The 17,822-nt window shown below is 34.9% G+C and overlaps 1 protein-coding gene across 1 annotated transcript; it reads right to left on the bottom strand.

The window, feature by feature from the left end:
* Positions 1-13,260: 13,260 nt before the first annotated feature.
* Positions 13,261-17,420, bottom strand: LOC148407816 (cyclic AMP-dependent transcription factor ATF-1-like). Its single transcript, XM_088402048.1, has 5 exons — positions 17,294-17,420; positions 16,963-17,104; positions 15,629-15,697; positions 15,301-15,409; positions 13,261-13,863 (listed from the first exon to the last, which is right to left on the bottom strand). The coding sequence occupies exons 1-5, from the start codon at positions 17,297-17,299 to the stop codon at positions 13,722-13,724; spliced, it is 468 nt and encodes a 155-aa protein (XP_088258174.1). The 5' UTR covers positions 17,300-17,420; the 3' UTR covers positions 13,261-13,721.
* Positions 17,421-17,822: the final 402 nt, after the last annotated feature.

The raw sequence follows: 17,822 nt of genomic DNA, 5'->3' as shown, positions 1-17,822 counted from the left end.
GTTTTGATTTCCATTTCATTTTTTAAAAACAGGAGTTTTTTCTAGTACAGTAAAGTAACAAAAAAATGTGATCATTCACTGGATTGGTAAATGTGCATCAGAAGTTTATAAATGTTTTATTTAATAATCGTAGAGGACTAATGAAGTCAGAGAACCATTCTTGATACTGCATAATTTAAGATGTGTAAATGATGTAAAGTTTGTTTTAATACTATGGTTTATTGTATGCCCTTTTGTGTTATGGCTTTTTTGTTGTTTTTATTCATTTTTTGGAGTGCTTGTTTTTATTGTTGTTTAGTTGTCATGATTGTTAGGATGATGATGATGATGAATTTTAAAAAAGTCAAAAAGTGAAGTTGAAATGCTGAGAATTTTGATTGTTTTCCAAACAAATACAGTAATTGATTTTCAAAAACAATGATCAAATTATTCTAATATCAATTACTGGTCAAATAACCGATGAAGCATTGCAGCCCTATTTCCTTCTATGCTAAAAGCAAGCCAATTCTGGGAATTACTGAGACCGCAAAACGTGTCCCTTGGCAGCAGAGAAAAAGTCAAGAAGACTTCCAATCCTCACAACATCTCCAATAAATTAATACAGCAGCAGGCATGTGTACGCTGTTCCCAAAAAGTTCAGATTTCACCTCAACTCCGTCTCAATTATCCCAAGAAAGCTAATTCATCCAAGCTGTGCGCTCCCCACGACGCCTCGTGACCATCCAGATGTGCCAGTGTTTTTCATCGGTTTGTTTTCGGCTTTTTTTTTTTTGCAAACTCGACTGAGCGCAAATGAAATCCACAAGTCCGCAAAGAAGAGAGCGTTCGGAATCCAGCGGCCACAAACGAAGAGCGGAAAAGCTCAAGAGTGCTCGCAGTAAAGCGGTTTTTCAGGCTATGTTTACACAACAAAAACACACCATCTCAGCGACAGATAATGTTAAACGTTGTCAGCTAGTAGACACTTGAGTCAACCCCCTTAACCGGCTGGACAACCAGCTGACATCTGATTTTGACACGAGTTGGGAAGGTATTAGGCAGAAGGCTTCACTCCTGAAATAGAATCCGTATGTCAACATAGCATGAGCGCATAAAGCCTTACGAAGAACCAAAACAACTTTTTGAAGCTTGTTGTAACCTCCGTGACTCAAGCCTTGCCTTTCAGCATGAGTCATGTCCCGAGACTAAATCGCTAACTAATGAGTCAAATCTTATTATGTAAACACAAACACATATCTAAATGTGTGACATATTTATGTGTCATAATTACGCTATGGAAATGGCCAGAGGATATAAAGCATAACACTATTTTTGTGTGCTTTGTAGGGATGTTGTTAGGGAAATTTTAGATACGTTTGAATTGAGGGTTGGGATGAGATCTCGCGAGATCTCACGTGAGATTCTTATATTAGTACTTACTAATATCTTTTTCTATTCTATTTGTGCCTCCTTATCATTGCCCTTATTGCACTATTACTGTTTTCATTGCATGCTATTGTCTGCCCAATTACTTGCTCTGTTGTGTGGAATGTAATTCTGCCAATTCTAAACAGAATAAGAATTTCAGAAGTGTTATTATGCAGAACAGAAATGTTTGTATTTTGGCACAACATCTGTCATTTTGAAGTTGTTCCCTGACGCATATTGTGACAAAATCTACTTGAAATTCAACAACTTATTGCTGTGGAAAAGTCACAAGTCATGACTCAGTAAACACACTTTATTTTTTCAATTTTTTTTAATAGAAATCACATTAAATCCTCAAATCAGGACTAAAAAAATTGACTTAATTATGCTGGTATTTTATTGTACAGTGTCTGTTGCCAGCGTTTAGCTCAGCCTCTAGCATAAACTAGCCTCTAGCTAGCTAATGGTCTATCTTAGCTGGTAGAAGCAATCAAACTACCATTCAAAGGCGTTTTCAGACAAAAATGCATGCGAGCTTTGACACCGACAGCCTAATCGTTGCCGTTGGTGCTGATCACTTTTGAACAAATCAGGTGTGTTCTGTAGTTGATTTCACTTCAACTTGACCAAAACGTAAGGGCAGAGAGTTACCTAAAATCTCTGGATATATTTAACTAGAAAAATGTTGGATGTCAAAAGATATATAGTGGATGTTCATTCATGATTAAGTGGAAATATTTGATTTTAATTTAGTTAATTTTTTTTGTAGTCTCCCTAGTAAAGAGGAAACATTTTGAAAAGTTATGATATGCATGATTCTACTGTCCAAATTTTGCAGGAATCTCCATCTCGTCTCGTGGGAGCTGTGTCTCGTCCCATCCCTAATAACATACGCATGCGTGCGCGCGTGCGCTTGGCAACATTGCCTATTGTGTCACGGCAGCAGCTGTTGAGGTCTCGTATTTCCAACATCAAGACAACAACAAAGGCAAAGACCCAACTGGACTCTCGCTCGAGACAATCATGTGCTCGGCATGAGCTTCAGGTATCTATGCGGACAAGAATGCTTGTGGACTGACCTCTCCTCGCCCCACGGCGAGAAACTTGCAAATGAGAAGTAGAAAAGAGGCAGTCATAGCAAACAGTTGGGCAGCTGGATCCAGTTGCTCTAGGAGACCAAGACTAACAATTATTGAGATTCAGCCATCTGGCAAGTAGCCACACCTATATAAATTTACAGAAGCTTTGGGTAAAATTTCAATACAGCAAATAAAGCAGTTGTAAAGACAACTAACATGCTAGCAAAAACTGAATACCAAAAATGAAAACAAAACTAGCAAGCATACAAAACAGTGTTTCCGTGGTGACACATTAAACCATGTCTCCAGTCTGTTGCTGATTCACCTCATTTTTCACCAGTCCATTTAAGGCAAAGTGAGTGGAGTTTCTTACTTCATGCTGCTTTCAATGTGTGTCAAAACACATTTAGGCCATGACCTCAACAACCCTCTTCAACTAGTGGCTTCAAATGCTATCCACCTAAACCTAGGCCGCTATTATTGTACTGTATGTACAATGTTATCAAGTATCTTTCTGCGTATAGCAAACCCTGCTGCATTACAGCTGTGATGTGCATCAGTCGGTGCTGACACCATGCATTATTGTAATACGGTGACCCCTTTATTAACACCGAGTGCCAATGACGTGAAAGCACATCCATAGGAATCCTGCCAAGAAGTGTCATCTATTATCATTTTTTTATTTATTTAATTTATGTATTTTTTTGTGCTATGGATGGATGGATGGATGGATGGATGGATGGATGGATGGATGGATGGATACCGTTCCTCCATTATTATGGTTCAAAACAGCAAATAAACGCTGTAAACAGCCTTAGAAAACGGGGTACACACGTTAAATTGAAAAAGGCAGTACTCCCCAAAATTTTCTTGACGATAAAATGTTATATGTCTCCCTATTAAATCAAACATGGCAGTTTGATTGAAATTTGGCTAAAAAATGTGTAAAAATGGCTCGTGAAATAAGAAGTCATTCATGAGTTAAAAACTCAAGTCATTGATATCTTGAGTACTTAATGAAGCTAAAGTAAATGATTACCTCAGGTACAATTTACTTAAATACCTAACAATCATTTACTTTACGTAATTAAGTAGACAAGCACAAATGTAATGATATTTTAAGTAAAATATTACTAAAGTAATCATATGTTTAAATTATTTGATTACTTCAAAACCTAATTAACTAAAGTTACTTTAAACATTTAGTACAGTTTTAGACACTTTTTAGACAAACTAGGAACACACACACACACACACAAACACACACACACTGCCATTTCCTGGCAACTGAAAAGATGAATAATTTCATAACTATATAATTTTCATGTAAAATTAATACCTTTTAAAAACACATTTTCCACTTGGCATGGCATAAGGGCTGAAGGCTCAAGTAGCAACCAATCACAGCCCAGCTTGTAAACATCATATGTCTAAAAGATGAACCACGATTAGTCACTATTCAAGCCTTTAGTTTCTGTCGATAGCAAGTGAAAAGATGTGTTTTTAAAAGGTATTGTTTAAACATGAAAAATAATGCAGTTATCAAATGAATTGCAGAAAAAATATTCACCATTAGCTGCCGACAAACGGCTAAATAAGTGGACAATCACTTGAACGCCTTTTGCTGGGAAAAGAGTCAAGAAAAAGGCACAAAAAGCCCCTCCAAAAATAACATGAACACACACCCAGAGATAATCATTTAATGCTCCCTGGACGTCAGCTCTTTTAGCGCGTGCTGAAGTCTTGCAAAAACCTTCGACAAATCATTCTCCTTATTAAAGAACTTTTTCTCCAACACAGATAGCGTCTTAAAAACCTCACCAACGGTAAACAATAAACATCTGAACACCGCACACGATTGTTGGGTGAAAAAAGTGCGAAGAGGAGCGGCCGTTGAGGATTACAGCCCCATAAAACATTGTGGCTTGCATGTTTTTACTTCAAAGTCATGGCAACCCGGCCCTCCCAAAACCATACTTTTAACATGATGTGTTGGTTAGTCAACAGACCCTGATGGACTAAAACACTAAAAAACAAAAAAAAAATTCCATTGTCTGTGTAAATTACAGGTGGGGCCCCCCTCACCATTGTGGTCTCGCAAAAGAAGAGCATCTGCTTCCAATAGCCAATCTGTCTCCCACCTCTTCATCATCCCTCCTTTGAGAGGCACACGCAACGCCAAAGCGCCGGTTTTATAGATTGGGCCCCCAAAACAATGACGTAACCAGCTACAGAGTTATGTAACAAAACCATTCTGGCTGTTTCTCTCTTTCTGAACTAAGCAGGGAAAAACTAAATCACCAGGGGACGCACTTAAGACATTACCACAAGAACATTAAGACATCAGGGCTGTGCCATATGGTAACATACACGCTAACACCGGAACACTTTTACGTGAAAACGTATGCCACAGAATCATTATTGGTTTGCGGTCTGGACTCTGATTGGTCCATTCTAGAAATCCTATTTACATTTAAACTCCCAAATCTAATGATAGCAACTTTTCTTCAATGATAGCAAATCGTTCAGGCCCTGAGGATACGAAGCAGCCCCGTGCATTCCAACTACACCATACTTCACACTTCGATGGCGTTTTATAGGCGGTGTGAAGTGCCATGCCATATTTAGATTAGTGATGTAATATACGTCTCTTTACATAAAAAATAAACAAAATATTTATGAAAGCTTATCAAATTTTAACCCCTGGAAACTGAAGATTTTCTCTTATTATTATCCAACTTGGGCTGACTTTGAAAAAGTCTTAACATCGTCAAATACAAATATATTTTTTTACTTTCAACTCCTCAAGATGTTTCGTGGCATCAGCCCTATCCACTCAAATGCACATTTTAGCATATATATATATATATATATATATATATATATATATATATATATATATATATATATATATATATATATATATATATACAGTATATATATATATGCTAAAATGTGCAAACCTGGTAGATTGGCTGTTGACTTTTGAGATACCTAAACATGGGAAAACTTATATAATGGCCGTTTTTTTTTTTTTAATTCAGTTTAATTTTATTTACCCCTCGGGGTGCATATTTGACCACACAAAACATACATGATATATTTTTTAATTACCAGCAAATGTCAATCATTGATAAATTTAGGGAGTATTTTTAAGTCCCAAAGCTATGAGCAACAGAAACTTTCACAAAGCATGTAAAATACAGCATCATTATAAGACAAAACTACCAAAAATATAGATAAGTCCATGGACAGTAAATGCTAAACTACAACTCAGAGGTTTTATATCTGATTTGGAGACTACTTATTTTGGTAACTTTTCACACTACAGGAAGGAAAGAAAAATAACAGTAGAGCAGCACAATAGGTGGATGTGTGCGTGTGTATACTAAAAGTACAATTCAAACTGAAGCATGAACATAACTCTTACCACGAATAAATACTGTATATTGTACAACAGTGGTTCAGTGTTTTGAATTTTTTTTCAGCCAGATACCCACTAACCAGCTCTAAATAAATTTAAATAAAGGCATACAACTGTGAGCAATGATTTAACAATAAGTTGATAAATGTTCCAATTCATTTACTCTTAATTTGAAAATAAAAACATTGCATTCTTGCATTAATATGAGTGACATTTGAGTTGTTGTTACCTGCAGAACCTCTTGCAATCTCACGTCCCCAATTGTGCTACAGTATGCACAGAATGGAGACTATGACAACATAAACTTTGTGTCAAGAAGTGAGAGTAGTCAAGTTTTACATGAAAGCAATGTTCATGCAGCTTCCTTCGTCGTCATGACAGCTTGTAAAAGTAACCCGAGATCGTTAATCGGCCGTGTGTCAACTGTATGAATAATATACCGCATGTAGCAAGCATTTCGAGCATCATTTACAAATTCACACATTTGTGCAGATCGCAAACTTAACAGGAACGTAGTTACTAATTCAACCCATGTGAAGGTACCTTGAGAGTCTGGTAAATTTGCAGGTAATTGTTAATTATTTAATTTGAGCTTCTTCTTTTTTTAACCATGACAGAAAAATAGCGTGCATCTCGCCACTGTTTGATTCTTGGTGTGTTTTTTTTTTTTTTTTTGCAAGATGATGCGACTTCAATTATCCCAAACTTTTCCCAGCCGCTTGTTTGAGCTCCGCCAGGAAGAAACATCTTGCAGTGAAATGTTAAAGCATACAATAGAAAGACGAACTTACCTGTGGTCTCATGTGTTGAAGCACGTCAATGCGACGTCTGTCGAAGCATCGGAGGGCTAAAAACAAACTTTTGGAACATTCCGTTTGCACGCTCACGTACAAAAAGGAACATACAACCGCTGTCATTCACAGCGAACCACCGCCTGTCATAAACTTAATCATGTTTATCAAGCAACTAAAATCATTAGAACTGCTTCTGGTGATTTACTTCAAAGTAAAGGTAATCTTGCGTACATTACTTTTCCTTCTCGTGGACTGTTTTGAGCGCAACGAGTATCACAGTCAAGTTTTTGTTTTTTATTTTTATCCACATTTTTCATTTATTTTAACAATAAACAAAAACAATGCTCAACCACTTTGACTTCCTCTCGCTTTAATGTCGAAGACCACATCCGCTTGAAAGGTGTTGTTCAACCGTAACTTTACGCATTTCCTCTACATGCCCCTTGTGGTTAAACCAGCCAGAGTTGTTCTTTTTGTGGACAAAAAATTCCCTAATTGTCATCCAGATGGGAAATTCACAGTGATAAAAGTAGTGGGTGACTTCGCGTCTTCCAAAAAGTGCTTTTGAGAACCAATAATCAAGTCAATCCAGTAAGCAAGTCACCCTAAAAGTTACTTACATTAACCCTTATGAACTATGTTTCTAGGCTTTAATTCTGCAGTGAAAAAGCTTTCATCTTCATCCCTTCATTAGAATCCCTCCTAAGATAATGATGCAAAGTAAAGTAAAATCTTTAAGTCATTAAACCACAATGCAAATTGTCTGGTCAATTTCCAGTTTGCTCTAATGGCAGAGTAAACATCATATCCTGTCCATTAAAAAGTACTGTAGCTGCAGCTAATCATTAAATATGATCATTTATTGCCTCTCCAGTCTTTGTGACTCCACCACTTAAAAGTTTATAAAAGGCCAAGCGGCATTCGAATGCGTTTCACTGAAGCGGAAAAGTAAACACTTGGCCATTGTTTTGGCTGACGCCGTTAAGTAAATAATCTCAAGGATTTGACTGATGAGAATTTAATTCCTCCCTCATACAATATAATTCACTTGTTAAATCATGTAGTGGGATACATAACCTCCGTGTGTAAAGCATCAATGAAGCATGCTGTTCTTTAGGAACAAAAGAAATCTCAGACACAATGCTTTGTTGCCGCTCAAATGTATTCAAATATATTCAACAGTGTTGAGGAGGCTGGCAGTTGTTGCTCAAATATGCATTCCATAAATACCAGATTTATGTGAGAACTTGACAATTAGACACAGATATAGCACAGGCTGACAAAGGAACATCTGCTGTCAGCTACACATTCTAATCGTACTGATCTCAGAGAAAAAAACTATGCCATAAAGCTGATGCAATGTTCAGCGGAGGGCAGCATGCCAAACCTGATGTGACCAATTAAACCCTCATGTGTGTGGTTCTCTTTTTACTGTTACAAAAGTACTATATATTTACGTACGCATTTGCAGCGTGTATTTCCCTGTTATTTTGTTTTAAAACAGAAAATAACACACAATCTCTGTAAACATACGGTTTTAGAAAATGGGGTCACATGTTCATTTTAAAGAGGAAGTACTCCCAAAATTTTCTTGACAAAAATATGTTTTATGTGCCCCTACTAATTCAAACACGGCAATTTGATTTTAATTATGTTGATGGAGCATGACTAACGAAGCTAAATCCACCCGTTTTTTTAGCTAACTCAGGGGGAGGCCATTTTGCCGTTTCCGGTGACTGAAAATGACATCACTGTTGCACAAGGCTGAGGTAACAACCAATCACCTGTTTTTGGAGTTTGGTCATGTGATGTTTGCGAGCTGTGCCGTGATTGGTTGGGCGAGATTTGTCTTAAAATTACTCACACAAATACATTTATTGATATTCATGTGTGGTTTTTTTCAGATTCACAAATATATCCACATTCACAAATATATTCCAACACATTTTTTAATGTTGCATTTATCATGACATACTATTCGCAAATGTTAAATTCTGTGTGTGAGTTGTTACATGTGCTTTTGGATGTTTGAGAATAGAAAATAAAGAACAAGTTCAAGACTTTTATTTCTTTTCAATTTCCGATTTTAAGCCAAAAATGGAAGACGACTTGTGAATCCATTCAATGGGGTAAGCAACACTGCCGTCTTGTGGACAGAGGAGGAACAACTCTTTAGATATAAGGCTGGAATTTAGTGAAAAGGCAAATTACGGAATCTAAAAAGGATCAAACACCAAGAAGCATTTTTGAAGACAGTGAGGCGGTGTTGGTTAATTTTTCACAATATTTTAGAGATACTCACTGTTTTGAAGTACAGAATAAAACTGAATATTACGCAGAAACATTTTTGCTTCTTTTTTTCCCAAATGAGAGATCCTCGAGCTACTGTGTTCAAAAATTCATCCAAAAAAAAAAAAAAACTACATTTCGATCTTGGTTTTTTAGCCCATTGTTTCTCTATGTATTATGATTAAAAAACGATAATCAAATTTTTTTTCTCTCATTCTAGTGGCCAGTACCCATTTATGAATACCTGAGTGTTTATATTTGAAGGTTTTTTTCATTGTTTAAACTGATTAATTACAAAGTTTTGATAATTAATGACGATGAATTGCATTTTTCAACAAATATTCAAGCAAAGCTCAGAACAGATAGTTACTTATGTAAAACCTTGGAATAGCATAAAACTAGTCAAATAAACAAAAGTGTCGTTTATGTATCAAGTTTTGTTATAAAGTTCTAATGACATATTTTGTGACCATGACTCTAAACTAAGTTTAATGGCTGAAATTAGCAGACTTCAGCTACCAAAGTATGAAGTTGTGAGGCAACGTTTAATAATTTTTCAAAGCTTGAAAAAAAGTTATTCTCCAAAATTAACACTTCAAATCATTAGAATCTCTTGTAAATTAATGACATTTCTCAAAAATCACATTTGCTGAATGTTTTTCAGACAAATCTTTCCCAGAAGCTACCCGAGCCTTGATCAACTGTGATGTCATCATCAGTCGACAGCGAGGAGCAAAATGGCCGTCCCCCTAAGACGTTTATGCTTTACCAGTCAAGAAAATGGAGAAGAATATAAAAGGACATCTGGAAGTGCTTTGTCTCACTGCTGCACGCCGAATTGAGTGCTGCATTCTTGTCGCGGACTTACTGGCCTTTTCATTGGTGTAGCCGCTATGCGCCCCGATAATGAGGTCAAACTGGCAGCTAACAAGACCTCTATTGTATGCCATTGTTCTTCATATGGTTGGGCTTTCCTCCAATGTCGTTTACCTTGTCACTTGTGCCTGCTGGGCCAATATTTCAGACCCTCATTACTGTTAATTGCCTTTTGCGCGGCCCCACTTTGTGTTTGCTTGATGAGGAAGATGAACTTTGCGACAGCCGGTAATAATGATAGAAATGGCAGAGGAGCTAACTCGAGAAAAGAAAATGCACGGAATTATTCATGCGCCAAAAAATGGACCTAATAAAGTTTAGTGTAGACCTTTTCACTAGCACGGAGTCAAGGCAGGAATTATCTAGGGCTGCACAATTAATTTCAATTAAAAAGTCGATTAAAAAGTCGATCTCTTTTTTTTTTTTTTAATTAAAAGTCAAACCAAGCACTTTGGCATCTTACCAACAGGGGGCATTGTTTCCCACATGTTTGCATGAAAATAAGCATCAACTTTTCTCTCCCGAATATATTATTTAGTATATTTATTATTTGAATGGCGTTGAGTTTCTCATCTGAGATATACAGTGCTAGCTGTCAATTGAGACCCATTTTGAAAAATCCAGTTGGCAAAAAATAAGAATAAATTCGGCTTGAAATGACCAAAAATGACATTTTGACTGCCAATTGATTTAAATTTGCTTAGAAGTAAATAAGATGCTTGGTTCTAAGTAGGTTTATTTTTTTTCATTGGTTTACACTCAGCAAGTAAGTTAGCAGTGTTTCCCTGTGTGCCAAGTTTTTGCCATCAATTGTTATTTATTTATTTCAGTTTATTATTATTATTTGTAAGTATCAAGCCTTGAAGCCTTGTTTGTATACTGCTTGTTTAAAAAAATGGCAATAAATAGACGGGTTGATGAATAACATGATTAATCGTGATTAATAATCGTGATTTCAATATTGACCAAAATAATCGTGATTTTGGCCATAATCACGCAGCCCTAGAATTATCTAAAGCAGACAATCACCAACCAACCAATGACTAGTTTAGTGCAATATTATAGGGGATCAATTTCCCAGCATGGTCATTCATTTAATGTTTGGCGTCTGGGAATTACTTTTCAAATACCAATCGTTTTGTGCAATGAGTTCATGGGTCCAGTATAAAGCAAATGGATGTAATTGTTCATTTCGACAAACGTGATTTTTTTTAAGTATTTAATAGAGCATAGACAATCAAGATGGCTATGACAATGTTTAGAGGTGAGTGACCTTTTGTTTAATGGATATTTAAATGGAAAATTAATGGATGATTGATTGCTTCATTTTTTTTTTACTTTCAAATGAGATATGGAGGGGAGAGGACACTTCAATACACTGTATGTACACAGTCACTTTTCTTATCTTTTGTTATTTTATAGAAGTAGCCTTCAGTCTTCTGATTGGATGAATCAAATTTATTTACAATAATCATTGCTGTGAACAAAATGCTGTGCGTGGAGTAACTATGGTGGCCCAGAAGTGTAACTCACAAAATAAAAAACTCAAAAAAAAAAAAAAAAGTTAATTTCACAACAAAAAAACTCATTACAAACGGCAAATCGCAAATGTCAATCGAAAATTACAAGAAAAGAATTGCAAAGAAAAAACACCAAAACACAAAACACAATGAAAAATCAGCAAATGAAAAATCACGAAAATTCAAACAAAACCAAAATATATATATATATATATATATATATATATATATATATATATATATATATATATATATATATAGTGGAATATAAAGTGGAATTGGCTTGTAATGTAGCACAGACCCGCATAGCTCTCCTCTCCCACTACTCTCATTTACAGTGGGCCACATTGTGCAAAAATAATGGGTAAAGAAAAAGAAAGGATTGTTTGGACAAATTACGTGCCCACGTGCACTAACAACTTGCGGAATGTTCATTTCCATTGATTGTACACAATAGCTCCACACATTTTTGTGAGTTTCTTCCCACCAATGTGAACCGCGTTTATCAATTGTACTTGAACTATAACATTGTGCAGCAAGTTATGACATTAAAAAACACTTAAGGTCAAATATTACTCAAATTTCACCCAGAAGAGAAAACATTGTCATTCATAATATTTCAAATGCTAACATGCCTTGTACTATTTCCGTTAGCTATGCTGAATTATTCAAAAGAGCTTTGTTGTACATTGTGTCCTAGGTCATTCATTTTATTATCCATGCGCAGATATAACGAGCGAGTTATTGCTACATAGCAGGTGGTCGCGCAGGATTTCCAAGATCCATTCTTCAGCGCATAGCAGCTGCTTTGCGATATGAAGTTACTCAGCTGCCTGCTATTTAACTTGCTCATCGGGGTGGATTTTCCCCCAAAGTGATAATGCTTTTCATCGGGATTTGCCAAAGCATTGGAAGCAAATCATTTCATAGGAGTTGCTCTGGGAAGCTTTGGGTTTCATTTCATTCTTGAGTTGCTTCTATACTTTTTGAAAAATGCTACTGATTATGTAAAATTTAGATTAAATGTTTAAATGTTTAAATATATATATATATATATATATATATATATATATATATATATATATATATATATATATATATATATATATATATATATATAATTTACTCTATGATTAATCTAAATGACATTTAATCAAAATTTTACATAATCAGTAGCATTTTTCATATCAATATTTTAACATCTAGTTAATATATAATTTAATTATCTATATACATATAAATACATTTAAAATATTAACATTTACATGTAATCTCAATTTTACATAAATTAGTAGTTATACTGTATCAGTAGCTATAAATCACATTTTTCAAAAAGTATTTTGCATGTGTATATATATATATATATATATATATATATATATATATATATATGCAGTATACATACATACATACATACATATATATATATATATATATATATATATATATATATATATATATATATATATATATATATATATATTGCAATATGTAAAATGATATAACACACATGGAAAAATGTTACATTTTGTAAAAAAAACATTTGAATTCATTATTTTACTGGAAAAAAAATGTTTTTTTATTTTATGATTTTACATGAATTCCACGATTTATCTCAAAACCTGTTGCTTCATAGAAAACACTTGTTGAAAAAGGCGGTTTATAGCTTCTGCTTATGTAAAATGGAGATTAAAATGTTTAGTTCAAGTAAATAGTTTTTGCTTTAATAAAAGAAAAAAAATACTTTTTTTTTTAAATTATGGAATAGTTTGGTACTAGTAAGCTTAAAAAAAATTGCTTGACAATTCTTATAATACCGTCTACGCAATCCAACCACTTTGTGAAGATTTAAAAAAAAAAAAAGCACAAGCTCGTCTTTTAGATTCTTTTATTTCAGATATTCTCTGTATCAGATGAAGTATTTTTTTTCACAATACTCTTTCCATAGGATTCTTGTAAGATACTCATTTGCAAAAAAATTGCAAGTTAATATAACTAATAAGTTAAACTAATAAGTTAAAGTTGCTATAAAAAAAATATTTGCATCCATCATGATTCACGATTTTAACAAACATTTAAAAAAGTCTAACAATTTTTAACATTTCCTACCTTTTGTTGGGGAGTTTTTACTTCCAGAAATATGAGAAAATGTCACTAAACTATTTGCTAGCTTGTGACACAAAGTCACTGAAGACACACACACGTACATTCACTGCAGAATGTACAGAGGTGTCCCATTATTATAATAAAAAAATACATTTTATCAGATTCACATAAGTGTGTGCAATTCAAAAGTAGCCGTTGCAAAGGAATCCAGTAGCTTATGAGAAAATTATTTGTATTTCTGCTGGCTCATTTTCCAAGATTTAAGTTCTTCCTTCAACGCCATATTTTCTGTTTCTAGCATTTCCGCACGTTTCTCAAGATCTTGAATGTAAACCTTTTTTCTCCTCCTGTATTCACGGGCGGCTTCCCTGGACACAAACAAAACATACATTTTTTTTTTTATGCGATGTTCAAAAGGAATACAGTTCTCTCACCACTTTGCGCTTCACTTTTTGCGGTTTCGGTGCTTGCCGGTTCTTTTTCAAAAGACTCGAAACATTACAGCAACGCCTACTCGATGCCCTGCCATAGCACTCCCATGCTCCTAAGTACAGTCTGAAGTAGCCTAACAGCCTGTTAATGCTCGATCTTGTTCGGCTGCAAATGAAGGTATTTCCGCTTGCAGATAATTCTACATCGATGGGAGTTGTGGCATTCTATTAGGGTGTTTTGGCGACTATTTTTCACGACTCTCAGGCCATGTGCTTGTGGCTATGAGAGAGAGTTGCGCGGAGACTAAAGTCATAGGTGGGCTACTTACATTTTTTTTTTTTTTTTTACTGGTGTGACATTTGTCAGAGCCCCGCCCCCTTTTCATTGTCGTTCCGTCAGTTTTGCAAGCCATACAAAATTGCAATCATTGGTACCAGTTCATCGATGTATTTTTGCAAAACCTTCTGCCAACACTAGAGGGCGACGTGACTTTTTTTTCCTTTCTGGTCTGTCATTCATCAGGTGCTGGTCTACTTCTGTCTGAACTCATAATCTTTTTTTTTTCTGTTTCAATTCTTACACTTAAACAACATGCCTGTCGTTCTACAGTTACACTGCAATTGAAACACAACACAGTAATTTAAGTGTAACACGAAAACAGCCAGCTAAGGGCTTTAACCCAAGGCTATAAATACACCCTCATGTTTAACACAAAAGAGACTGTAATCAGCAATCATGTCCGCCTGATGGCATTGTCATGTTTTACATGACTCTCAAATGGAGTATGTCGGTTCTTGTTTATGGCTGCCTGCCATGCAACTATGGAAGATGGTTTCATTAACATTTGTCTACATTTGTCTAAATTTCATCTGTTACATACACTTCAAGTGAATCAAAGTGTTGCTGAGGTTGAATTTAAAATTTTAAAAAACTTCTATCTTGCATTTCCTGGCCAAGAGCTAATCAGAGAAAATAAAATGCAAATTTGGTCTGCATTCATTGGTTACTTGAAAAGGCATCCCAGAATGCTCTTACCAGCAAAAAACCTGAAAGCGGACTAAGACAGGAAGCAACTACAAATAAATTCTCTGATAAATTCCGCTGCGTCATAGCTGTGAATGACAAGTAGTGATTTGAACCATCCCAGTTAATTCACTCGGTGTAAGCGTAAACTTAATGCCCATTCAGTTTCCGGTTTGGAGCACACTGGGAATGGGAAAGAAAGGTAGGCAAAGGTTTTATTAAATACATTTTATACACTTTATTAATGTATGCATTGGGAATTCTATTTCACGGACCTGACTAACGGCTGGGGTTTTGCGACCCTCATTAACGGTAAAAAACAAGGGAACACTATACATGCTTTCCTCTACCTGTTCTTCATCAAGCTGCGTTCTGACTGTTTGCGAGGGATGCTGCCCTGAGGCACAGCCTGTGTGAAAATGGGGCCTGCGTATTGTACCTGGGAGGCCGTCAGCTCACCTGAAGGTCCAGCAGAGATAATAAATGATATACAAAACATTTCATATTTATTCATTCCTACAACAGACAAAAATGGCATTTATACAAATGAAGTGTCGCATTTTGATGTGAGAAATCATTAACAGGATCTTTTATTTCTTTGATTGAATCATGCAATTTGGGTTAGTGGTTTTAATAATATGGAGGTTTTGCGTAATACTTTTTTATTTATGTACTTACCTGGTTGTGTGGTTGTCATGGCAATTGGCACAACCTGTGCTCCTTCGTTTTGGTAGCAGAACGTCGCACCTGAAAATATGGATTAGCAAACGTCAAAATTCAAGGAACGGCAATTACATCCCTGTGTTGATTTTGGATATTTTTACCTAGTAAGAAATGTGTCAGATCCAAATCCAATTATTTGTTTTAACAAGTGACTTATGTTAATTTTTTATGAATGGCACTACTGTTGTTTTTGTCTATATGACTAGGAAGGGTGAATATTTATCCAAAAAGTGTCAATTTTCTATGGAAGCCCAGAAGTGTCAAAATTCATTAATTCTTTTTTTTTTTATTCAAAAATTTCTTGAAAATTAATAATAGTTGTAATGATATCACCTCATTTTACAATTTAATGGAATTTTTACATTATTTTTATTTAACAAAATGTTTTTTCAAAATTATATTATTTAATTTTAATAATTTCAAAGTAAAATAAAAATTTGATTATGACAAGGAATATCATTTTTAATGTCATTAAATTTGAGAAAAATTAATACTTTAAAAAGCGTAGACATTGAATGACATAATTATGAATAATTATATGAGTGCTCATTTTGAATGCATTTCATAAAATCACCTCACTATACAATGGAATGGCTTCATTTATTACACAATTGTTAATTAATAAAATGGTGTATTTATTTCAAAATGTCTTTAATTTTGACACTTTTGGGGTTCCATTTAATATTGAAGCTAAAAAAAAAGACAAGGGCCCTCAAAAATGGCCATTACAAACGTGAACACTGTTTTTTTTTTTTTAAGTTTACACAATTTTGCAACCAAAAAACATCCTTTGCACTTTCACTCATCTCCACATGGTATTCTGATTAAGTGTAATATGAATGAAGGAGCAAAATCCAACTGTTTTTAGCTAACTCAGGAGGTGGCCATTTTGATGAAGTAAAACGCCATTGCCAATTCCATCATTTAATTCATATTTGTTCATTATTTGTGTTTTCATCATCAATAATTCTAAACTTGTATTTATTTTTTATTTAATAATGTCTTAAGATCAAGTGTGCCTTTGGAACTTTACTCTTTTACAGAGCCTTCATAAAAATTATGTCATGTAAAGCTTTATGGATTGATTATAATTTATAAACTCAATAAATAGTGCGGTACATTTGGCTGTGCGTGAAATGAGTGCATTATTTTTTGAAGTTAAAAAAAACACCAAAAAACTAACGACTAAAATCTAAAGCGGGCAAGATTGCAATGACGTGCTTTAAAGTGGACAAAAGACAAATAGGGGAGAATTTTCATGATTGAGGACAAGAAGAAATGACGTTTACCCTGAAATCCTGCGAAACAGGGATTCTGGTACGTCCATGGATAATATTCCGGAGAAGTTGAATCAGATGGAAGCGTCTGTGGGGTGACGGCCATAGATGACAGTGACTGTGTCCCCTCAATCGGTAAATTGTTCGAAGGAGACTAAAGAAAGAAGGAAGTATGCAAACCAATTAAATTCATGCTTTACATCAAGCATGTTTTATCCTTTTGAACAGATTATTCTCAAGATATAATAATGGACTGGTATAAAAGATTAGAATACTTGAATTACCTACATGTTCCTATATAAAATGGGCCCATATTAATTAAAAGACATTTTGAGATACTCACATCCATTGTGAAAATGCACAGCCCAAGTAAGGCCTTAGATGCAGAGTTTGGAAAAGGATGAACAGGTTTATAAAGAGCAACCCCATCGCACGCACCTTTCAACAAGAGCCGTTTGTCTTTATGAAGTGACAAACCATTAATATCAAAGATTCAAAAGTGCTGACTTCAAAGTCATGTGACATGGGCGAAATAGACCGAAATAGGCATTGAAAAAAAGATGTCGGAATTTAGGGGTTTGCGGCTCTCCGATAAAAGACAACGCAGTGCTTATCTTGATACACGGGGTACCATGTGATTCAAGAAGGATGCGTTTTCAAGTAGAACAATTCGATTCGGTTCGATTTATGAGATTACTCTATTATTCAATATGGTAAAGCTATGGCCTTTTGTCATGTTCATTAATATGTAACAACATGAGAGGTATATAAATTGAATTATATAAATACAAAGTTTACCTCAAAGAAACAAGAATTAATGGTAGAAAACTTCTTTGTACTAAATAATAGCTAATAATAGCTAACGTGCATCA

Source organism: Hippichthys cyanospilos, chromosome 19 (genome assembly GCF_059441005.1).
Source record: "Hippichthys cyanospilos isolate Australia breed blue-spotted pipefish chromosome 19, RoL_Hcya_1.0, whole genome shotgun sequence".
NCBI classification, from domain to species: Eukaryota; Metazoa; Chordata; class Actinopteri; order Syngnathiformes; family Syngnathidae; genus Hippichthys; species Hippichthys cyanospilos.
Note: the sequence above shows the minus strand (reverse complement) of the source record. Positions and strands in the feature narration are given on the sequence as shown.